The following is a 25,307-nucleotide window of genomic DNA, read 5'->3' as shown; positions in this document are numbered from 1 at the left end:
GCCAAATCATCCCAACCTTTTTTGGATCACAGCCACTTGTGACACCAAGCAAGCTTATTTGGAATTGGATTGCCAGCATGGGAATGGGAAATCCTGCAGATTTGAGGTTGGAGCTTGGGGAGCCTAGAGTTTGGGGAGGGGTGGGAGTTCAGCAGCCATGTGATGTCATAGAGTCTATTTTCTAAAGCTGCCATTTTCTCCAGGGCAACTGATCTCTGTTATCTGGAGATCTGTTGTAATTCTGGGAGAACTCCAGGTCCCACCTGTAGGATGGCAACCATACTTGCAAACCTGTTCCACCACAATCAATGCACTCGCTCACCCTGCAAGCCAACCTTCCCCCCCCCCACTTTTCCTCACCGTCTTTTTCCCAACTGAGCTGTGCTGTAATGCCAGAGTGCCATTTGGCAGGGAAAGAGCACAAGTCCTTTGAAGGGCTAGAACTGGGGGTGGGTGAGGGGAAGAAAGACACACAGAAGCAAGCAGCCCTACACCATTTCAGCAATGGAGTTTTGCTCTGCCCCATTCCCACAGTGGTGATGGGGGGAGCATCCACACAAATACTTTCCCCACAACCATTATGAAGAAACTCTTTTGGACCGGATCAAAGTTGTTAAAATTATTATTATTATTCAGGTTTAAATGGGAAAGTTCAGAATAAGTATGGCTTCATGTGGATGTTCCCTTTAAATGTGGGGTGCTTCCTGTTCTCTCTATGTAGGGGGAAATCCCCAATGTCAACAGGCAGGAAAACTGCCCAGTAGCCCTTTGTATTATTGCCTCCAATTCTTTTTCCTCTGAGCAGGAATTTTGCAATGAGATACCCAAGTAAGTACATCTTCCTATTCAGAGAAAAATTATTCCATTATTTGAATGCCCATTGCAACAAAAACTTTGGAACAAAAGACTTCTACCTCTCCTTGAATGGCAACCTTCACTCCCATCCCCTTACATTTCTATCTATCGTATATCTCCTGCTCCAGTTCTCCTGAGTGTGTGACAGAGTGCAGGAAGTGCCCGAAAGCTTGGCAATCAGCGTGGGAAGAGGGAAACGAGTGGTGAGTGTTAAGTAAAGCACTGTGGAAACTATCCAGGGACTTTAGTCCAGCATTACTCTCTCATTGTTCCCTTCTGTGCTGCTTGCTGGGGAAGGAGGCAGTTACACACCTCACCAATTTATCACAGTACAAAGACACACTGCATTAATGAATCTCCTACTTAGAAACAGAAGGACTGCGGGAGGGGCAGGAATCATAATGATTTGTGGCATCAAAATCTGTTGCATTTTATAGAATAAAATCTCGGGGAAAGGAGTCTGAAGGCACTGAGCCAGCTCCAACTAAATTAGAGCCCCACTGCTTTAAAAAAAAAAAAAGTAACCCACAAGGACCAATTTTAACCTCATGTTTCAAACTGAAACAAACAAGCAGTATGGAGAGTTAAGAAACATAGGTAGCCTCCCAATATGAAAGCACACAGGGTTTTTTAATTATATGCTGAGGTTCAAAGATAACTTCAAATTTAAAAGTTAAATAGGCATATGAAATAAAAGCAAGCAAGCGCTCCCGCAGGTTTGTAAGGTCTGTGATATTTGGAACTGATGCTGGTTTTTCAATACCCTCAAATAGCAGCATTAATGTGACATTAATAATCATAGGGTTGTCATAGGTTGGAGGTGACTTAACGGCACATAACACACACACACACAATAATGGGGAGGGGTTCTAGGCCTTAAATGTTCACAAAGAATTGGGGAGCAGCTGACTGGCATGGGTGGAGGTGGGCAGCCTAAGCTGTGCTGGGCACAGAAAGAGAGAGAACAAAAGGCAGAGCTTTTTTAGAGATGCAGAGAACCTGCCTGTTTTAAGAGGAAGCTTCTCCACCACTGAGTTACTCTAGAGTTGACTGGCAACTACCAAGAGAATTGGGGTGGTGGTGGTGAAGACTCACCAGGATACCATCCTGCAATGCTGCAACACCTTTTTTAGCTCCATAACCAAACAAGATGGCACCATATCGCAGGACATGCTAGGATTTCCCCAATCTTATTTATTTATTTACTGAATTTATACCCTACCTTTTCTCCCCAGTGGGAACCCCAAACGGCTTACATTAATCTCCTGTCATCTATTTTATTCTCACAAGTCACAACCACCCTGTGAGGTAGGTTAGGCTGAAAGAGTGTGACTGGCCCTAGGTCACCCAGTGAACTTCCACAGCAGAGCAGGGATTTGAACTTGGATCTCCCAGATCCTAATCCAAATTCTAACCACTAAACTACACTGCCTGTCTATGGTAAAAACTATAGAGTTTTGCAGAATCCTAGAGAGTCCCTCAATGCAGTGACATCACTTCTAGTAACTTAGCCAGACATGATGTTGTGGAGTGCTGCTCTGGCTGCTCAATACCCCCTCATCTCTAACTGGTGCAAGGGCAGACAACTGAAGTACCTGGGAAACCTAGTTTAGGAAGGAGAGAGTCCTCAGTAGAGTATAATGTCCAAGAGTCCACTCTCTAAAGCAGCTATTTTCTCCAGGGAAAATAGTCGGTAGTCTGGAGACCAGTTGTAATTCTGAAAAAGATCCAGGCTGCGGCCCAGACTCTCTGTAATGTGTGGAATTTGTAGACTGAGGGACAAACTAGACCTGATGGCATCCTCATGTCCATCCCAGAGACATCGCCACCATTTTAAAGCCTAAAATGAGTGGCTGAAAAATACCACAAGGGCTTGCAGCGCGGAGGTGTAGCCATTTCAGCACCCGAAAACATGGAGCGGGGAGAGAAGAGTGCCTCATCCTTCCATACGGCCAGTCTGATCAGGATTGGCCCTTGTACCATTTTTTTGGAATTGCTCGTTTTAGGCTTCAAAATGGTAATGGCGTCCCTGTGGCAGACAAAAGGACACCGTCACGTTTAGCTTGGCCCTGAACAGATGTGAAAGGTCTGTTATTTGTTTGCATGGCAAGTAACATTATTACGTGCCAGCACCTGTACGGAACAAAGGCCCATTAGAAAATGCAGTGCTTTCTATTTGTTGAGCTCTAAAGCACAAGTGCTCCTTTGCAGAAGAATTATTAAAATTGTCTGAGCTAGTCTTTCCCTCCCTTCATTTTAATGGAAAGTCAACAGCCATGACATTTCACTTCCATCCTTTCAGTTCCTTTTGACATAACTGTACCTTTTCACCAATGTTGCTTGTTTACCAAAGATTTTTTATCCACCCCAAGGCAGAGCTATTAACAAAATTGCTCTCACGGATTTAAAAAACTGACAGCCATAAGAACTTATCTGGGGGGCTTCTTAGTCAGAAATGCGTCTGACTCTTCTGCAAAGACCAGAATAATCTCCCAGTGTTTTTTCATTTTATTTTTGAGCCTGCTTTTGAATAGGAGAGTTATGTATTTGTCTGTGCAAGTCTTGCAGCTTAGGCATTTCAGGGGCATTTACCACAGGTTTAAAATAAGTTTGTGGCATTTTTTGCACTGAAGTAGAGACATTACGGGGAATCAGCTAAAAACTAGCAAACACTCTAGGTGTGTGTTTTTCTCTTACCATTTTTGTGTATGATGGCATTATGAGAAGGCAATGACAATGGAAGCTAAACCACCTTTTCCTCAATTTTCTTTTCATAGATGAATGTGCTTATACACACGTGGATTCCACGTAGGGACAGGCTTGTGTGGTTTCCCTGTGGTTAGTATGGCTCCAGATGCTTTGCAGTTACAATGGGGTTTCTACATGGCAGGTTTCCTTCAGTTTCCCTTCCCAGCCAGTCCCCAGGCAGCAGCCATCCCCTCTCCACAAGGCCACTGGGTAGGGTTCCCAGGTGCCCGCCAGTGGCAGGCAAACTCCCAGGGCTTTGCCTCTTGCCTGCTGACCTGCCAGTAATTGGTGGCCCCCTCGGGAATATGTGCAGTGCGCATGCTCCTAGGGGGTGTGGTGATGTCAATTCCAGGGGTGACATCATTGTGCAGGCCCTGCACAAAGCATGATGACATCACTTCTGGCACAATGAAATCACCCCTGGAAGTGATGTCATCATGCTTTCCACGAGGGACACCACACAACTGGCATGAGGTAAGTGGCAACCCTACCACTGGGGCTTTTTTGAGTTTTTTAAAAATTGGCAATTGAATATCGTTATACCACTATAATTTTATTATAGTGCTGAATATTCCCATTCTTGTATTTTTTAAAAAACAAACGTGACCCAGTGGCACAGGGAGGGAATGGCTACTGTGGGGACAGTGTCTGGGAGAATGATTGACCCCCTGGGCAGAAAAATCCAAACTTTCCCACTCCAACAGCAGCCACCCAGACTCTGCTATGATCTTTCCCAAAACTTTGCATCCAACCAGGTTAGAAACACTGGGGAGTGAGGGGGGGATTAGAAGGTGCACAATTGCACCATGATGCTGTGGGGGAAGCAGAGAAAAAATGCTTCCCAACAGTATTGAACTTGGGGCAGATAACCCATGGGGAAATGGCCTGTGTCTTATACATTAAATGTTAGAAATAGCAATGTCTGGTGTACTGCAGCAGCAAGAAGGAAGAAGAGCCTACCATGCAGGGGGCAGCAAGGGTCACTTAGTTGGGACGGAAGGAATTACGATCTCTGGGCAGAAAGGATAAAGGCACACCTCATACAATTGGACGTCTGGTCTGCGGTAACAGATGAAAAACCGACAGGAAACCAACAGAATGAAGCCAAATAGATAAAGCAGGATAATAAGGCAAGATCTATTATCATTAATGCTTTAAGTGATAAACAATTGTTAAGAGTTATTCATGAGCCCACGTCTAGAGAAATGTGGAGATCTCTTCTACAAATAAACAGGCAAGAATCAATTAAAACTAAAATCTTGCTAATAAGACAATTGTATCGAATTCAAATGCAGCCCCAGCAACAACTAAAAGACCATATTGCAAATTTCATGGAATTAACACAGAAATTAAGATCCCTTGGAAAGGAGATCCAGGATGAGGATTTAGCTATAATTCTGTTAAGCAGCTTTCCTCAATCTTATGCAAGCATTGTGCATGTTTTGGAAATGAGAGAAAGTCTAAGCTTAAACTATGTACTTGCAAGATTGCAAGAAGATCTTAACAGACATGACCAGCCCAAAGAACTTGCGTTAAGAGTCAGTTCAAGAAATGATTTCTTCTGCAGCATCTGCGGAAAGAGAGGACATTTAAGAAAGGACTGCAGGTTTCGTGATTCACAGAGAGTGAGCAAACCGCCACGAGGGACGGAAACAAAAGCCTTTAGGAATGCAGATACAGTTAATAGCTCACCAAATGCCGATAGCCGAGGAAGAGGCAGATTGAATAATTGTTTAAATGTTGATAAAAATGATCAAAGCTTATGCAAATGGGCTGTTGACAGTGGATGTACTAACCATATATGCAAAGAGGAAAAACTTTTTGATGAGATGAATACATATCATGAAAGATTGTATACTGCAAATGGAGAAGCTTTAACAGCTAGGGGACAAGGGACCGTATCTGCATGTTGTGCACTACCCAGTGGCCAAACTAGAGAAGTGCAGATTGCTAATTGTCTCTACATACCTGAACTTAAAACTAACTTGTTGTCTGTTTCAATGATGGCACAGAAAGGCATTGAAACTGTATTCAAAGGAGATAAATGTTTTATTAGCAATGAAGGTGAATTAATTGCACAAGGCACATTAAAGGATGGCCTGTATATGCTGGATTGCTCTGAAGGGGCAGTGAATTTAATTAAAAGCTGCACTCACAAGAATTGTACTCATTTTATTCATAGATGGCTTGGACATGCTAATATGGATTATATATATCAGCTTGAAAGGCAGAATCTGACTAATGATTTGCAAATGAGAAAATGTCCTGATGCAGAGAAATGTGTTTGCTGTATTCAAGCCAAAGGCTATCCGCACAGACAATGGAGGTGAGTATGTGGGGAAGGAGATGACAAGTTTCCTAGCAGCTGAAGGAATAGAGCATCACCTGACCACGCCATACACCCCCGAACTCAATGGGATAGCAGAGAGGAAAAATCGTTCTCTCACAGAAATGTGCAGAAGTATGCTGCAAGAAGCACAGCTACCTCAAAAATATTGGGGAGAAGCTATCAACACTGCCACCTATCTGCAGAACATGCTACCTACAAAGGGTGCAAGCAGCACACCATTTGAACTGTGGTACAACCACAAGCCCAATGTAAGGCATCTGAGAGTGTTTGGATCAAAGGCCTACACTTATGTTCCGAAGGAAAAGAGATCTAAGATGAATCTCAGAACAGAAGAAGGTATATTTGTTGGATATGCACTGGGATGCAAGGATATCGAATCCTCAACCCAGAGACAGACACGGTGAAGATCCGCCATGTGGTGTACATTGATGAAAAGGAGAAGGCAAGCAAGCCTGACACCAGAGAGTCTACACCAAAGGAAGCTGATGCAGCACAGCAGCCAGAGATTGTGCAACTCTGGGACCTGACTGAGACGCAAGAGACACCTGCAGAGCCCACAGAAAGAGAAGGGGAAGCAGAGCCAAGTGTCAGACGCTCAGACAGAACAAACAAAGGAGTTCCACCACTGAAATTCTCTTACCTGGCAAAAACAGAAGCTGTACCAGAACCTTCTAGCTGGGAAGACATAGAAGGAATGCCAACAAGAGAAGCAGAGTAATGGAGAAAAGCTGCAAAAGAAGACATTGACTCTCTGATCCAGAACAAGACATGAATTCTCACAGAACTACCACCTGGAAAAAGGACAGTAGGATGCAAATGGATTTTCAAAACCAAACTTGATGCAGATGGAGAAGTACAAAAGTACAAAGCAAGACTAGTTGCAAAGGGATATTCCCAGAAGTATGGAGAAGACTATGATGAAACCTTTGCACCAGTAGTGAAACACACTTCAGTAAGAACACTACTGAGCATAGCAGCCACAAGGAAGATGGATGTGGAGCATCTGGATGTGAAAACTGCTTTTCTACATGGAGAGCTGGAAGAAGACGTGTATATGACACAGCCTCGTGGATTTGAACAGCCCAAAGACAGAGGACTTGTATGCAAACTGCAGAAGAGCATTTATGGACTGAAACAAGCTGCAAGGGCTTGGAACCAGAAACTGAACCAAATGCTCATCAAAGAAGGATTCAAGCAGGGCGGGGCAGAACGCTGCCTGTACTCAAGAAAGAAAGACAACAAATGGACTTTTATTCTGATTTATGTAGATGATCTTCTCCTTTGTTATGAGGATCAACAAGATTGTGATGAAATAATTCAGCACCTGAACCAAGAGGTTGAAGTAAAGCGTCTTGGAGATGTCAGTTTTTACCTTGGTGTTCAAATAGAGCGAGAGGAAGATGGAAGCTATCTTCTCAATCAAAAGCAAAAGATCATGGATTTCCTAGACTACATTGATATGAAAGATGGAAAACCAACATATACTCCAATGGAAACAGATTTCCTGAAACAAAATGGAAACAATGAACCTCTGAGAAACATCAAAGTGTACAGAGAAGCAATTGGAAAACTGCTCTACCTAAGTACAGTGACCAGACCTGACATAGCAGCAGCAGTTGGAATACTGTGCAGGAGAAGTGCATCACCAAGTGTGAATGACTGGCAAGCAGTCAAAAGACTGGCAAGATACCTGAGAGGTACTGCACAACTGAAGCTCAAGCTACCAGCAAGCGACAATCCCAGACTAGTGGGATTCATGGATGCTGACTGGGCAGAAGACATCACAGACAGAAAGTCTACCAGTGGACAAGTATTCTTTTATGGTGGAGGAGCAATCAGTTGGACAAGCAGAAAGCAAGACCTTGTAGCGGCATCAACTACAGAAGCTGAATACATATCAGCAGCAGAAGCATGCCAAGAACTCAAGTGGATTCTACAACTGTTAGAAGACTTTGGGATAGATGAACCCAAACCTATACAACTCTTTGAAGATAATCAATCTTGCATAAAGCTTGCAAATACAGAAAGAATTGGATCAAGAACCAAGCACATTGACGTAAAGAATCACATTGTGAGAAATATGCAAGAAGAAGGGCTTGTTGAGCTACAGTACTGCCCTACAGAAGAAATGATAGCAGACATCCTCACCAAGCCACTTGCCAAAGAGAAATTTCAAAGTCTACGTGAAAGATTGAACTTTGTGGACTTTATACACTAGACATTGAGAAGGGGTGTTAGAAATAGCAGTGTCTGGTGTACTGCAGCAGCAAGAAGGAAGAAGAGCCTACCATGCAGGGGGCAGCAAGGATCACTTAGTTAGGACAGTGAGAGTAGCACCTCTCTTGTTTCCTGGGGGTCATTTCCTTGTCTCCTATTGAGCTAAACAGGGCAATATCCTGCTTCTTCTCTCTCCTGCCACACTTGTTCTCTCTCTCTGCAAGATGTAGTCAGATAGCTAGGGTCTCTCTCCCTCTTTCCCTCAAGTATGTAACTTCCTCAAATAAAGCTTTTGCCTCTCTAATCAGCTCAGCGTTTATTCCGCAGCGTTATTTACACTCGCTCTAACATTAAAATGTTACTAAGTTCAAAAGATTCTCTGTGCCTGAAAGCAGGGTGAGAATGGGTGGGATCCTGCCCAAATGTCCCGTGTATGCAAGGGAGAACAATTTCCACCAATCCCCCCTTCTGCTGCAAACCTTGCTTCCCTCCCCCAGGCTGTTCCTATGAATTCCCTTCCCCAGGGAGCAGCATTTGGGGGACGTCTTCAGCTGCAGCAGGAGGAGGAGGCTTCAAGCACACAATTGGATGGCTTTGGGTAGGCCTTTCCCCACTCACCTTTGCCTCTGGAGCTAGCAGGAGAACATTGGGAGGCAGAAATAATGTTGCTGGACATGGAAACATCACATCCAGCGCAACACCATGTCCACCCATCACCCCCAAGGTCCCTAGGGCCTGAAGTCCCTGTGGCTGTGGATAAATTCCTTTCATCCACAGAAATTTTACGTGGAATCCAAGCCCCTGTGTACTTTTTCAAGTGAATGGTGTGGGATTCTAAAAGAGCACAGCCTGCTATACGGTCACATAGAGAGAGACAGCTTTGAAAATTCCTCTTTGCCAATCTCTTAACACAGCTTGGTCTTAAAACAGCTACTCCTCAAACTGTTGTGTGGCGCAAGGGAAAATTTGGAGCAAAGAATGGGGTTGCCAGCCAGTGGCTGGCATCCAGTGGGAGTCTGGGGGCAGGGGCATGGAGTGGGTGCTGTCAGGCAATGATGGTGCATCGCTTCTGAGGACAACCCTGAAGTGATGCCATGCCTCTCTAGGAATCACTGAAAACTCTACCATTTTTATGATGGTTATTTCCCCCCCCCCCCTCCACTGACTGCCAGAGTGCTGCCAGGCAACAGGAGCTGGGCATGGGAGTTCCTCAATGGCAAGCCTAGCAGAGAAGCATAGCACTGAATGATTTTAGTTTAGCTGTTACTATTATTCCAGCTTGGTTCCTATTTAGGCCACTGAAGGTTCAATAACTGATTCAGCCCACCTCCAAAATTAATCCAGGCTCAGTTTCACATGGAAAAACTTAAATATTCTAGAGTTCTGTCATGCAAAGCTGGACAGAGTAAGGTAATGAATCCAGGGATATAGTTCGGTCTGTTGTAGCCTATAAGTAACACGTAAATGAGACAAGTATCTTTAGCATTACTTATTAAATGTGCAATGTGCCTTTTCTTTGTATTATTTAATTACAGTGGCTTTCACTCTCAACCTCTGAAATTTGCCCTGCCTTCTGTTCCCCAGCTCTTTGAAAGGAAAGAAGCTATAGCCTCAGAGGTAAGACCTTCCCAGATGTGTGTGGCATACACAGGATACATTTGGATAAGAGCCTTTTGGTATCCCAAGTAAACACATTTTTAAAAATTCAGCCCCTTTATTTTGGGGTGTTCCCTTCTAGGTCAGGCTCAATAGAGACTTCAGTTCAAGTTATGTTCTAATCTAGGAAAATTATTGAGGGATTGGAGCACATTTCCTATAAGGAAAGACCAGAGTCTGGGACTTTTCTGTTTAGAAAAAAGAAAACTTGAGGGAGGGGAGTTGAAACTAGAAAGATTTGAGGGTCCTGAGCTAAATCATGAATGGTATAACCAGTTTATGCTGGTCCAAATCATGCTTACGACAGCATAGCCTTCATCCTACCATCACATAGGAGCTTGTTGTGCACCTTTGTTTCTTTGTTCCTTACTCCCAGAATGACCAAATGCAGTGTATTGAATGTATGCCTTAATCATAGTAAAGTGTCATCAAGTCACAACCAACTTATGGTGACCCCTCTTGAATTTATACCTTAGCCCATCGAGGCTATGAATAGCAGCAGTATATATTTACTCCACTTGTGCTTCACTGACTAGTTGGTTATGCTCCAGCTCATCAATGATCACATCAAACTTACTGACTTAGCCAGTGGGCATTCCTCCAAAGAAAATATTGCTTATATCAGCACCAGTTCTGTAGAGTTTTTATTCCTTGATCATACTGCAGCTGACTGCACCATTACAGAATCCTGGGCTTACACTACAATCTTTAAGGTACTTTTGGATCTATGAGCAAAGCACTGCGGGGGGAAGTTGCGTATTTGTGATTGAAAAATGCAAGAATGAGGGTGGGTCTCTGGCAGGTGTGCTATATCAACATACATTGTTTGAAGAATGGGATTTTCAGCCAAGGGTATCAAGATTAAGCTGCTTAAACTAAATATTGCCTAAGTGGCTATCAGTAGTTGGTCCTTTTTTTCCTCCCAAAACAGAGAGATGGAATTTTCTCCAATAAAACTACACATGCCTGATCAAATAAAGGGGCAGCGGGATGGGGGTGGGGAATGCTCATGTAATGCAGAATTCTACTTGGTATATAAGTATTAAGGGCTGGATCATGCCCACTATTGGTATGCCAGGAGGAAGGTACAGAGACATGTACAATTCCAGCCTCCTATGGGTCTCTGCATGAGTTGCACTTAGCCAAAGCCTGTATACAGAAGTACTACAACCACATAGGATGTTACACATTTCAGCCTTCCAAACACAGCTTCCTCTTATTAGATGAGTATCACAGCAATGTTACTGGAACTATTGCAGGGGGGGGGGGCGGTCTGTATACATCAGTGTCCCAGCCCTTATCATGCTTTTATGTGCAGATCACCACATTTGTTGTTCCATTTGTTGGTGTGATGCTAATGCATGATAAGACTCTTTAGTATCCAATACTAATAGGTTTCAAAAGCACGATGAAGAGAATATTGGGTCCTGGCTAATAGTAATGCTACAAGAACAGAAATGCACGAGGAGTTGCTTAGGAGCTGTTAAGTATTCTCTCCCTGCCAAGGCAGAGGGCAGCAGATGAGAGTTTAGGAAGAGGCAAGCAGAGGAAAACAAGATATCCCCACTTTTTGCTTTTCAGTTCTGAGACGAATCGCAATTTTTACCCCTTCCCCACCCACAACCTTACCACGATGCCCAAGTTAAAGCCACCACAATTATAAAAAACAATTTATTTTTTTTAAAAATGATCTACACAATAGTGAGATACAGTAGAAAAAAAAACAGGTGGAAGAGACTTTTCCCTTTTTTTTTTACAATGCAAAGTCCATCACAGTATTGGCATGACAAATATTGTGATTTACATTTTCCGCAGACAAACATCACCACTACCAAACAGGCAAATGAGCATATGGATTTGCGTGCCCTCCCGTTTTGCTTTGTCTAATACAATCTGTGCCCAGAGTTAAGCCTTGTGCTCTTATTTACAAATGTGATCTTTTTTTGAAAGATTAATACTATTATGAAGTACCACACACAAAGCTATCTGCATCTCTAAAAGCTATGGAGAAAATGAGGTATGAGCATGAATTAAAAAACTATTTCTATTTATGTGCAAGGTGCATACTGTCATTTTAAACTGGTTAGCCTGAGAAGTGCAGCTACATTACCACCCCTTCAACATGAAGGACTATTTGCTTAGGTTTATTTCACAGTTGGGAAGAGCTATTTTTAGAGGAGAAAATATTAGTAAAAATCTTTGCAATAGTAAGCAAGATAACTGGAAAGTTGAGAAACTTTCACAGGGCAAAAATCAATAAACCAACCAACAGTGTCTACAGATCAAGGTATTTTACAAAGAGTCAGTCTTTTAAAACTAAATGCTTGGTATAATCTTGAACAACTATGGAATTTTGTTTAAGGCATAGCCTGTGTATATTACCTGTAAACTGTGGTTTCACAAGCGTTCATGAAAGCAGAACAAACCCATTGTCTATCAAGACAGATTCCTAAGGCCAAGAACATGACTATAGAGAGACTTATTCCCCCCATTAACATCCCAACATCTTCCCCCCCCCCACTTTGTGGTTGCCTCTTGCCTTCTTTCCCCTCCCCAAGTGCAACAGGTGCAGCCTTCCCAAATATGGGGAAAGCTGCACCTGTTGAAGTTCTGTCTGTCATGCAGCTGACTAAGGACTGGCAAGCCTTTTTGCATTCCTGCGTTTTTGTGAAAAGTACTTGGAGTAGACGTACAGCAGTTCTTTATTGCTTCTTTATTACTTCTTGCTTCTTACAAATCTCTGAAGTTTTCCATGGGATTTCATACACTAGATTCCCTACTCAAATACCTTTATTTCATAATACAGTGCATCACACCACTTCCCCCTTCTTTCTTTTCCCTTTACTCCCAACTAAGAGAACGCTCCTATCCCACAACCCTTTGAATTGTGTTACAATCAAGATTTGTCCAGCCTTGATTTACACACCAGTATCTCTCACAATCTCAAGCACAATTTTTTGTGGCTCTGTGCTCAATATCCCACCCCCTCAACAATTCACACATTACCAAAAAAAGCCACCGAACACATAATGTTACTTCTTAACAAGCCCTTCTCATTAAGGCAAATAATGAACAAATCTAGTCACATATATGGGCAACCCAGTCGATTCTTACATGAGGAGAAAGCATCACTAAATTTATATATTCTTTCTCTCCCCCTCAAATCCAAGATGGAGCTAGTAGGTTTTTTAAAGTTGTAACAAGTCAGTTTTTTTTTTAAAGCAGTCAGCAAATCCTTTTACAACACCAGTCCATGTTCAGCTGCCGATAGCAGATAGCTTTGTAGCTTACTTCCTTCACCAATATGGAGAGGAGTTTCCCACCCTCTCCCAGTTTTGCCATTCAGGGACTATGCCGTTAGATATCCGAGGGCTTCCAAGCTGTTCACAGCCCGTTTCATGTGTTTTCCTTGAGGACCTGAGTGTCCTGCAGTCTTTCTTGGGCAACGCTGGTGCTTGAACACCATCAGGCTTCCATTCTGCATGGACAATCTTATAGTTCTGCCCATCATTATTGTCCCAGAATTCACGCTCTCCAGTTTGGTAATAGATACAAAATTCAATCTTCTCTTCAGTAGGAATAGCTGGAGGCAAGTCAAGAGCAAAGGAAAAGGTATCATTGTCAGAGTCTCCATACACATTGTTCATGTAGACGCAATCGATGTTGGAATACGTCTTCCATGAGTCGTAGGTGATCCGGACCTGCACCTTTTTTTCAAAATACACATTTTTCACTTTCACAGTCCCCGACACAGATCTTTCTTGGAGCGTGCAGTTCTCAAGGCAGACAAAATTCTTCTGCAAGTGGTTCCGAAAGTCTAAGTAATCAACTGAAGGCTGTGTAAAGCCTAGAATCAAGTTCTTTTCCTCATGAAGTTTTAAGCCAGCTGTTATGTCTTCAAGATCTAACAAGTCAAACTGAAGATCCCATGCAGGGTTTTCCTGGAATTCAGAGAAAACATGGATGGCAGTCAAAGAGAGGCCTTTAGAGTCTGCAAAGACCACTCTCTTTTTGGTTCGGCCAGCAGAGCGTTTCCAGTCACTGCTCTGAGACTCGGTCTCGCGTTTGATATGGAGGCATGGTCTCAGAGGCTTAAATCGGTCCACAAAGTTTCTTCTACGATATTCATCAAGTGGATTGAGAAAACTCTTCACAGGTGGAGAACGGGCTAAACAGATTCTCATGGCCACATCAACAGGCATGATGGAACTGGATAGAGGCCTTGGGTCCAAAACTTGTATCATTCTGAAATTTAAACATAGGCAAGTTTGGTTTCCTTTTACATCAGGCACATACTGGGCAGAATCTCTGCAGACACTTCCTGGCTGCACTCACCATTTACATAATTCATGATTTGCTGGCTGCAGGGCTTTAAATAATTTAATCATAAGCTAGATTGGTCAGAACTGTAAATGACAGCAGGCAGAAAAACTGGAGCAATAGTAATACACTATTCAGAGTGTGGATTCCACATTGGGTTCAGAGTCAGCTAAGGGTTTGATTTTGCACTTTCATTCATCTATGAAAACTTATAATAAGGGACAGAGATACCTATACTTCACATTTATCAGGCAGTCACAGTTTATGAATTCACAAGGTGGGTATATGGCATAGTAGCAGTTATAATCAGCACACTTACATGACACTTTGAAAACTTCTAGAGTGTTTCATGTATATTAAATATGTTCACCCTACATAGAAACCAGCATTCATAAGCTCCATTTAAGCAATCTTTATTTTTCATTTGTGGGATTTCTTACAAACCGCATTGAGGAATCTCATATAATATGTTATGAAGTTCCCTGCAAGATAATCTAAAATACTGCTCATTCATGTCTGGAACAGTGCAGGTAAAAGCCATTAATCAAATTCCCTCAGGCTCTCCAGTTCTAGGTGTTTTCAGAGACACCATAAATTTAGTTCTCCTGTGAAAAACTCTGTTTACATTACATACCAGAGGCCAGCAGTAACTATTCCCCAAGCACACTTCATTGTTGCCAATTACGGTTTCCTAGGTTAGTCTTTAAAATAATGCAGTTTATAACAGAAACCACTTAAGTCTTACAATGGTTGGTTTGTTTTGAAGGAAGCAGCTTTATTGCTGCAGTTTCCTTTCACCCAAATGATATAAAAACCATTTCAGCCTTAGCATGTATATACCAACTTTATAACAGGCCCAGTGAATTTGGAATTCTCCAGGCTAGATCTGGGGGGGAGGATCCCAATTATAACCACTTAAATGGCTTTTTTAGTAAGGGGGGGGGGGAATATACATCTTACACATTTTAGCTAAATGGTCAGTTTTGATAAGGTTAATTGCAGTGAGAAACAGAGAAAAAGAGGATGACCAGGAAGACAGGACTCTTCTCTCCCCCCCACCCCCCAACTTTGCAAAATTAATCATTCCTGAAACAATTTACTTTAAAAAAAACTACCTGGAAGATAAGATTTGCTTCTTGGGAAATGACACGTTATTTTACAAGCGATGAACGCAAAGCTTAGAAGTTGGAAAGAATAACTGCAGCAAAAAAGCTTTTAAACATAACCGTTTTAGAATAAAGCAAAGCGTCCCGCCTACCAGAATCAGCTGCCTACCCAAGAAGTGCCTAGTCAGAGAACTTGAAGGCAGCCTCTCATGCCACAGCGACCAGCCCCGAATCTCAATTTCCATAGCGAGGTTCTGCTTCAGAACACCAAGAGCTACACGAGTTTTCGTGGCAAAACAGGAGCAAACCCCATTAAGGTCAATTCGGATTTACTCCAAAGCAGGTGCCGATAAGACTGCAGCGTCCGTGCAATAAGCCACTTGACTACTACACACTGGAACTAGGCTCCAAGAATCCTTTTTCTCCCCTTAATAAGGCTTACCTGGTCTAACTTCGTTACACAGAACAAAAGGAACCCGAGCCCAGCCGCGTAAAGATGCAGCAAAGGTCCGTGAGCCCACAGGCGAGGCGACCAGGGCTCCCGGATCGCTTGGCAGGGCCGCCGCTACGCTCGGAGCTCAGCCTCACCGCGGCTCTCCTCTCACCAGCTCGCCTTGCCGCTTATCAAAGGCTGCGCAGCGTTTTTCACGTGAAAGCGCCGCCGCGGCCAATCCCAGCGCGGCTGAGACGCCTGCCGAGCAATCAGCACCGGGCTGCCCGCGCCGTGATAGCTCCGCTGGCAGGCGGTGGGCTGTCTAGTCCCGGACGGGGCTGGCGTGCTGCTCTGTTGACACAGCGCCCCCCGCCCCCCGCGGCTCAAGGTCAGCCCCTGCCGGCCATCGAGGAGTTAATAGTGAATGCGGTCAAAGCCTCCGGCGCGATCGTCGCCCTCCAGACACGGGTCGAGAGGAAACTTGGCGTTCTTGAGCGCTTGCTCCAGAGGAGCCCTGCCGAGTCAGGTAGACCATACTTGGAGCGCTGGCTGCGGCAGCCTTGTACGGGTTTTCGCTTTCTCCTGCCCTTCCTCCTTCCAGAGGTTTCTCTAAGATTCCTATTAAAACAGTTTTCACATTCCGAGGGTTTTACGTTTTCTCATCAAACTTCCTACTGGCTTGTGGGCAATATTACAACTGTGAAACAGGCAGAAATTGGACAAGTAAAGCTCTCCCACACTGCACTTACTTAATTTCTGCCTCTTGTGTTGAAGTTGATAAAAGAATTAATTGCCAGGATTGTACACAAATGCCCCTCCAAACCATGGAAGCAAGTCTGAGCAAGGCATCCTCCTCTAGGCAGGCCTTTAAATGGCAAAACCTGCGTTATTTGATGTTTGCTAGCAGTCCTGAGGTCTCATTGTTATGTGACTGGAGACCTCAGCGTTTGGATGGGAGGCTCAGGCATTGTTTCGGACTGCATACTCTTGGCTCCTACTCAAGTTTCATTCAGAAATGGGTTGTGCTACATTCACTGGGTCTTCTTACTCCTAAAAAAGTGTGCACAGGATTGCAGCTTTACAGCAAACGGAGGGACATTGCCAAGTACAGGGCTATGGCCCAGCACCTGAGTGTATTCAAGTGACAAATCCATATCCATAAAGCTGTAATTCCACCTGTTTACAAACTAGGAATATACAAAATCAGTTGGTCCCTTTCACCTGCTATTCTCTGCTCTAATGGGCCACAGCTCTCCCAGATGTCAGGCAGAGATCAACTCTAAATTCCTTTTAACATCTGTAGGAGACAGACATTGAGCAGATGCTTCAACAGGGCAAAGCTGATTGGCTATTCAGTTTCTGTCTTATTAAAACTATTAAAGGCATGGATCATCTGTCAAGAAAAGAAATGGCGGTGCTCCTTATGCTTGTAGCAATAAACTGTTAGGGATTTGCTTTCTATGCAACCGCTTTCAAATGTTCACTCACCCTTTATATATTTTTAGTGTGGTGCAATGGTTAGACTAGGATCTGGAAGGCCCATGTTCAAATTTTCACTCTTCCATGGAAGCTTGCTGGATGATCTTGGACCAGTCACTCTCAGTCTAACCTACCTCACAGGGTTGTTGTGAGAAAAGAACAATGTAAGCTACTTTAGGGCCTCATTGGGGAGAAAGGTGGAGACTGAATGAATGAATGAAATGGTGCTCTTGTACCCGAGTCTCCATAGTGTTAAGGATGTGTGATGAGGCTGCTTTAAAGGCAAGCACACTGACATATATAAAAATTTCAGGTGGGTAGCTGTGTTGGTCTGTAGTAGAAGCTCAAGATTCAGGTCCAGTAGCACTTTAACGACCAACTAAATTCCCAGGGTATGATCTTTCAAGAGTCAAATCTTATGAAGTGAGCTTTTACTCTTGAAAGCTCATAGCCTGGGAATCGAGTTGGTCTTTAAGTTGCTGCTGGACCCAAATATATTAAAGTGGATCACATTGACAAGCATGAAGGTCATATACCGAATTAAACTCATTCATGAGCTTTGAGAATGTGGACACGGAAAATGCCAATACTTGTTTTAAGCTGCATTCCTCAACACCCATATATGGCCTGGAAATATATTCAATGGAAATAGAGGGAACTTCCAAATTGGTCAGGACTGGGGTTCCAGTTCTCAGACCTCCTAAAGGTATGGCTGCCTAGCCAGATGTTCACCAAATTGTGAGCAGGGTTGCCAGTGGGCCTGGAGCAAAATAACCTGTCACTTTAAAAGAAGCTTAATGTGTGGAAATAGGCAGTTGAAGCTTTTTGGGGCATAAAACCCATAAAGATTCTCTTCCCTCCCCAACAAACAGAAGCTGTCAATCCTAATAGCAAGAATAATTAGGTAACTTTCTTGTCCTTCACTGCTGTCTAGTGGAGTTTCAATGGAGTGGTTCAAAAGAAGGTGTGTAGGCAGACATGCTAATTGGCTAACATCTGGAAAACTTTCATAGAAGACAATGACAATGCTACCTACAGACCTATCAGGTGTTCCGATGGAGGAGAGAAGAGCTGGAGAGTTCTCTTCACCAAGGCCACTTGCCTCCACTGCACACACCTCACTCCCTGTCCAAGAGGATAAAGAATTGTATATGTACTTATGAAAATGTGTAATGTTTACATGGTTACATCTTCAAGATTAGTAACATGTTTCATAATTTTGAATATAAAGATGCATCTATAACTATGAGACTCAGTTTTTATCTTGTATTAGAGTATCTCCCTTGGTTGTAAGCAGGGCTTTTTTTCAGCAGGAACGTGGGGGAACGGAGTTCCGGAACCTCTTGAAAGCGGTCACATGGCTGGTGGCCCCACCCCCTGATCTCCAGACAGAGGGGAGATGAGATTGCCCTCTGCGCCGCCAAGCAGCGCAGAGGGCAATCTAAAGTCCCCTCTGTCTGGAGATCAGGGGGCGGGGCCACCAGCCATGTGACCGTTTTCTCCAAGGGCAACCCACTGAGTTCCACCACCTCTTTTCCCAGAAAAAAAGCCCTGGTTGTAAGTGCTAGACAGTATCTTACTTCCAAATAATTGTGATTAGGCTCAACCTCGTAGGTGTGTCAGAAAAAAATCTAGGTCAGTTTACATTTTCCTTGAGTGACATCCATATGTAAACTAACCTCCGAAGCAAGCTCCTTGTTGTTTGGAGCCTTGATGCAATACAGTTGACTGTACAGAAAGAGGGAGATAGCCAGTGAGAGGAAAACAGCTGCTCAAACCAACTAAGCAAACAGCTGTCAAGTCCGTTCATTCATTTCACACAAATAGAAAATGTAAGCTCGGAGGCACTGCTTAATGTTTGCCATTCTTTATATTTAAACTAAGAGTCTGTAAATAGTGTTCAGTATGATTGGATTTCATCTCACATTCAGCATGAAATAGTGTCAAAGAAAGTGCTATTTCTTTTTAGTACATCTAGCCATGAATCTGTCTTGCCTCTTGTTTTCTGTTGGTTTCCTCTTTTGATGTCCTCAGTCTGAGCTAGCCTAAAAAGCACAGAACTACTTTTAAAGGGCTGGTCTGAATGCTGGGTTTATCATGCAATAAGTAAATGCTTACCTGTATTCAAACTGGAGGTTATGACAATATTCTCAGTATTGTAGCCTGTCTCCTTGTTTCTCTTGTGCACAGATCTAAGACTAAAGTTGTCCTGGTTTATTTGTCATGACGGCCAAATGTGGGTGCTTCAATAAACTGGAATTTATTTCCTGTTCCTTTAGAATCTTGATTTGTGGATGAAAAGCAAACTCCAGTTTGTCAAAGAGCCTGAGTTCAGATGTCACAATAAACTGAGGTTGGATTGAAGATTTCCTGAACCAGAATATTTTCGGTCTCATCTCTGAACATGTGGAAAGAGCAAAGGGGAGTGCACAAACCCAAGAATAACTAGGTTTATCTGTCATGTCTGAATTAGAGATGGGCACGAACAGCAATACGAACAAAAAAAAGCCATGAACAGCCCAATCTGCTATTCGCGAACAAGCTGTTCGTGAGGCCCCATTCTAAATGAACAGGTAATTGTTGCAAGCCTTGTTCCTTGGTGTTCGTTAAACCAGACAGTCTGGCACCTGCAATCAATTCCCTTGGCAACTTAGGCAGGAATTGTCTGAACTCTGTCTGAACTCCTGCTGTTGTCCTGGAAACCCTAATCTAAGCCCAATTTAGCTTGATACACAGGTCTTCCTTTCAAGTGTGGAACTCCAAATTTGTTACAAGGGAGACTCTGGTTTGCAGACAGTGGAGAGGCAGTTGCTGTTGGCATTTTGATAGAGAGAGTGCATTGGAGCTTGAATTTTCTTTGTGTGTGGTGGGATAGGGATCTACCCCTTCAAGTTCCAGGGCTGCTGCCAGGCTCTGGGCCAAGCTATTATTTATTATTGGTACCTTTCCTGCTGCCTGCTCAGGTCAGGTTTCTGGGAGTGGTGCAGTAGGGATCTTGACTTGGATGATGGCTGGAGGAGAGCCTGCTGGCTCCCACGAACTTGTTCGTGAACAGGGCCATGTTCATGGTTGTTCGTGAGTCCCTGTTTGTGGATGGCAACGAACAACGGACGTCATGTTTGTTTGTTTTTTCTGTTCATGCCCATCTGTAATCTGAATACATCATTTGCTTCTTATTTCAGGCTTACAGTCTGTATATCTGCTCTCAAAATTGTACTTCTGTTATGGGGAGATTGTGTTACACAGAGTACTCAAACCATAATACTTGACAGCCAGTGTGGTGTAGTTGTTAGAGTGTTGAGCTATAATCAAATCCCCACTCTGTTGTGAAAGCTTGCTGGGTGACTTTGGGCCAGCCACACGTTCTTAGCCTAACCTACCTCATGGCACAGTTGTGGGGGATAATATGGAGGAGGACAATGGGGAAAAGTGCTTGTTTCTACAAGATAGCACATTGATTGCTGTGTGGGGGGGTGCATATTATGTACCCCTCCCGAGTATGACTCCTAGCATTGGGAACAGATGAAACAGAGGACAGAGTTCCTATACCTTTAATTATTCATTGCGAAGAAATGTGAACATCAGCTAAAGCAGCTTGTCATGGACAGGAAAAGCTGCACTTGATAAAAAACCTATGCAATTATTAAAGGTACAGCAGTTATGTTCTTCTTTGAATCTGGTCATGCTACTGCTTAAGAGTGATTGATCTTCTTCAACCTTGTTTTTCAGGGTTTTTAAAAAATTGTCTGAAAAACGCTTGCTCGTCTATTTAACAGTTGCAGCATAACTAAATTAAACTGACAAAATAAGAATAAAAAGTAATTGAATTTGGGCCACATGTATCCATGTATCTCGATATACAATTATTGCTCTCTTAACAAAAATGTGGAATTTCTTTCTAAAACCAGCTGGTCTCCCTTGCCAGAGAGTTGGGCAATAACCAGTATGCAATGCTTTTTTTTATAACCAATCCAGGGGAGACCCAGAAAACTACAGGCCAGTTAGCCTAACAACTGTTCAAGATATGTTAGTGGAAACCATTATTAAAGAATGATTAAGCACAGGGCTTTTTTTCAGCAGGAACGCAGTGGAACGGAGTTCCGGAACCCCTTGAAAATGGTCACATGGCTGGTGGCCCTGCCCCCTGATCTCTGGACAAAAGGGAGTTTCGATTGCCCTCCACGCCGCGAAGCGGCAATCTAAACTCCCCTCTGTCTTGAGATCAGGGGGCGGGGCCACCAGCCATGTGACCATTTTCTCCAAGGGCAACCCACTGAGTTCCTCCACCTCTTTTCCTAGGAAAAAAAACCTGATTAAGCATATAAAAGAAGAATAAGCATGGCTCCTGTAATGACCTGCCTCATCAACCTCTAAGACCTTTGAAACTGTTAACAAATAGGAGGATAAAGGAGATCCAATAAATGTTCTATAGAGTCCATGTTCTCTTAAGATTGTTTTACAAAGTCACTCACCAGAGGCTCCTAAGTAAATTTACCAGCCATGGCATAAGAGGATAGTTCTTCTCAAGGATTAATTACTGGTTAAATGCAGAAAGTAGCAGTTAGGAGTAATTGGACTGTTTTCACAATCAAAGAAAATAAACAGTGAGGTCTCCCAGGGATCTACATTGGAATTGAGTTACTTGCTTTTGTTCATGCTTGTTCTGAAATTTGGGGAAATGGCTGAGTTTGCAGAAAACACCAAATTATTCTTGATGGTAAAAACTAAAGTAGATTGTGAGGAGTTTCAAAAGGGTCTATCCAAGCTAGGTGAGTGGATTACATGAAAAATGAGGATTGATGTTAATTATATACATTGGGAAACCACCTACTGTTAAATTTACATATACACTGGATATTGTAGCATTGGAAAAGGTACAGAAGAAGGCAACCAAAATAACGAAGAGGTTGAAACTCCTTCTGCATGAGGAAAGGCTAAGAAGTTGGGGGCTTTTTTTAGCTGAAAGAAAAGGTAACTGGAGGTAGGGGACATGAAAGAGATTTATAAAATTATGCCTGGCATAGTGATAGTATATAAAGAGAACTTGATCTCCCTTTCCCATAATACTGGAAGTTAATGGGCAATAGATTTAGGAAAGTTAAAGGGGAAAAAAGTACTTCACACAACATGTGATTACTCTCAGAGCTCAGAGCTGCAGAATGCTAGTTTAGAAGACTTTAAAACAGCATTAGACAAATTCATATAGGATAAGTCTGTTTGTGACTACTAGCCAAGATCACTAGATGGAATTCCCACATTCACCAGCATAACATCTTTGAACAGAAGTGGATCTGGTTGGCCACTGTAGGAAACAGGCTGCTGGACTAGATGGAGCCCCCTGCAAATTGCAAATAAACCTTCACTCTATGCCCTTACTATCCTGTTTGTTTTTCTTCTTTCAGCCTCTGTATGCAATCCAAGACAGATAATGTATAAATTCCTGAATGCTGGTTGTCACCCACCCATTTGCAGCATTTGCAGCTGACTCCTTCAATGCTGTCATTGAGCAGAGCATTGACCTGCATTATTAATCCAAGCAAACACCCGCAGCCTCTCTGCTTCAAGGCAACCTAATTGCAAGTGGCTCAGATGTGAGGAGGACGGCTTCAAAATATGTGTCAGAGTGTCAGTTTGCTAGTCAGTTCTCAAGCCAAAGCTACGCCATGTTCTTATGTTATAATCTGTAGTTGTTTAGCTCTCTCCCTCCAGGCCCAGGTGTTGCCCAAGCTGCATGTACCCATGGGAGCGAAGAATTCTTATCACTCTGTTCCGGCCGACCTTGATGTCCTCGCCTTCTAGACAGGACTAAGGGGGGAGGCTGGGAATGGGTGTTTGAAGTGTTGTTACTTTCACTTTGTGTGTCATTCTCAACAAAGCCTTTGTTCAGCCAAGACTTACCTAGTCCTTGGCATATGGATAACTGTATCCTGAGCGTTGCCTTTCAAGAAACCTTTTGGAATCAAGAAACTTGTGCTTCTTGCAGAAGGGGGAGGCGAACTCTAGATAACTGGGATTCCATAGTCTGACAATATGGCCACTGGCAGCCTCAAATGTGACAGAAATGTGGCAGCATGTCCAGTCCCAGACTATTTAAATTCCTATGTAACTCAGTTATAGGGAGGGCTTTCCTGATGAGTAGCTTTTGCTTTTCGTAATGCTTACTCTGAAAATGATGTGATGGTAAAAAGCAGGGCTCATTTTGAGGGGGAATGTGCCAGAACGCCATTCCGGAACCTCTGAAAGAGATCACGTGGGTGGTGGCCCCACCCATGTGATTCCTTTTCCTCCCCGTGCAGCCTGTGTCTTTAGTAGTAGGCAGCGGCAGCAGCAGCAGCAGCAGCACTGAGGCGGTGCACGGCCCGCAGTGGCCTCCAGAGCCAGCCCTGCAGCCAGCTGGCGCCGCTGTGGCCTGTGCGGCCTGTCCTCCCGGCCTGCAAGCCACCTCAACGGCTCGGGGGGTGGTATTATATTCTAGTCTGTAATTGTAGTCCTATTGTATTGAAATCTGCAGAAACTTTTGGCAGCTTTGTTAAGTTACAGGAAAAAAGATGGAGAAATGCCCACATGTGGAAGCTTCATCACCAGTGCGTATTCCTTTGCAATCACAGTGGCAATGAAAGCAACATGGAGAATCCTCGGTGTGTGGAAATAGCATGAGTCAACAGTGACAGTTTGCTTATAGTTTCTGATGGAATTCAGCTCAAAGTGGGCATAGGTAAGTGTTTGCTTACACATTCTGAATTTTTCCTGAGTATCGTTGATAGAGTTTCTCTGTTTTGTTTTGCTTTTGGTCAAACGCAGCATTCATTGTTAAACTGTACCCACGTACGTGCGCGTGGGCAGCACCCTCAGGGAGCTCAGACTACAGACGTTGGACCCAGGAGTCTATTCTCTATATCCTGCTACTTCTGTCTTTTTGCTCTAAATGTCAGGACTGAGTTTTCTACTGTGTCCTTCATTTCCTTAAAAGTTTTCTTCTGTTTTTTCCTCTTTTTGGAAGAGGGACCACAAGAGAGAACAATTCCAGTGGTATCTGTGGAAGGCCTAGAAACTTAAAGGAATCTTGGGTCCATTTTCAGCTGACCTGGACAGCTTCTTATTGCTCAGAGGGCAGTCTGTTTCTTCTACCCTTTGTTCAACTGTAACTAGGGTTGCCAGATAGGCTCTAGCAAAATGCTGGACCCTGGGAGGGGTAGTCAGCTTAAGAATGATCTTCACACACAAAGTGTGCACGTGCTCCCAGCTCTGGTGTGACAATGTCATTTCCAGAAGTGATGTCATCACATCAGGCCACTCAGGCCTCTTCATCGAAGTCTCTTGGTGGTGGGGAGCTGCCTGTCCAGGCTAGCCCTCTTAGGGGGTGCCCCTCAATGGGGAGCAGAGAGGTAGGGAAGCTATGGGCCTGGTCTGTGAGTGGTGCCAGTCACTGGGTCAAGGCCTGCCTGTTCCACAGCAGTGAATGGGCCAGCTTCCTGTTGTGCCACTCCCTCCCCTTCTTCACCTTTCCCTTCCTCATCTTCTTGTCCCTTCTCTCTAACAGCCAGTTGTCCAGTAGTTTCAGGACATTTCCCCTGGACAGTCCAAGAAAATACCAGACTGACCAGGTGAAAACCAGAGACCCGGCAACCCTAACTGTAAGCCTGGCAAACATTCTAAATTCTTTGGAAATACAAGAATTCCTAAGACATATTTTGCAAATGGCAGTCTATGCATTTCTACATAATTTATGCTAATACAAATTTTAGTTCCTTTATGCAAAAAATCTTTCATCTCCAGTGCTGCATTCATGCAGTGAGAGAAGAAAAAATGGAATTAGGGACAAATGTACCTTTTTGACTAACTAATAGTGGCTATATTTGAATTGGAGGGGCTTCCACTTTGTGCTTCTGGTTCCCAACATGCCAGGGGTGCAGTCTGGTTCAAGAATGTCTATCAAGGGTTAATAACTTTTAAAAGAAATAATTCACCTCAGCCTCAAGGATGAGGTGAAGAAAAAGAAGAGATTAGCAATGGAGATCCTCTCTCAGTGATGGCAAAAGGAGAACTGAGGGAATAGTGCCCCTCCTCACATCACGGGGTGGCATTGGCAGGAAAGCGCCAAAGGGAGAGAGGGGCTTTCCTGGTCTTTTAGAAAGCTCTGGAA

The 25,307-nt window shown here is 43.6% G+C and overlaps 1 protein-coding gene and 2 long non-coding RNA genes across 3 annotated transcripts in view; 2 read left to right on the top strand and 1 right to left on the bottom strand.

Annotated features, from left to right (window-relative positions):
* Positions 1-11,483: 11,483 nt before the first annotated feature.
* PPP1R3C (protein phosphatase 1 regulatory subunit 3C) lies at positions 11,484-15,859 on the bottom strand. The gene is made up of 2 exons (XM_054984118.1): positions 15,695-15,859; positions 11,484-14,071 (listed from the first exon to the last, which is right to left on the bottom strand). The coding sequence occupies exon 2, from the start codon at positions 14,068-14,070 to the stop codon at positions 13,123-13,125; it is 948 nt and encodes a 315-aa protein (XP_054840093.1). The 5' UTR covers position 14,071; positions 15,695-15,859; the 3' UTR covers positions 11,484-13,122.
* A 239-nt stretch (positions 15,860-16,098) lies between these two features.
* On the top strand, positions 16,099-20,271 carry LOC129332839 (uncharacterized). Its single transcript, XR_008597343.1, has 2 exons — positions 16,099-16,211; positions 19,444-20,271. It is a non-coding gene; the product is annotated as an uncharacterized LOC129332839 (long non-coding RNA).
* A 1,140-nt stretch (positions 20,272-21,411) lies between these two features.
* Positions 21,412-25,307, top strand: part of LOC129332837 (uncharacterized) — a 43,306-nt gene continuing 39,410 nt past the window's right edge. The window contains exon 1 of the long non-coding RNA XR_008597342.1: positions 21,412-23,879. This is a non-coding gene — a long non-coding RNA (uncharacterized LOC129332837). The remainder of the gene's footprint in view (positions 23,880-25,307) is intronic.

Source organism: Eublepharis macularius, chromosome 6 (genome assembly GCF_028583425.1).
Source record: "Eublepharis macularius isolate TG4126 chromosome 6, MPM_Emac_v1.0, whole genome shotgun sequence".
In the NCBI taxonomy this organism is placed as follows: Eukaryota; Metazoa; Chordata; class Lepidosauria; order Squamata; family Eublepharidae; genus Eublepharis; species Eublepharis macularius.
The sequence above is the reverse complement of the archived record's forward strand: the minus strand, read 5'-3'. Positions and strand labels throughout refer to the sequence as shown.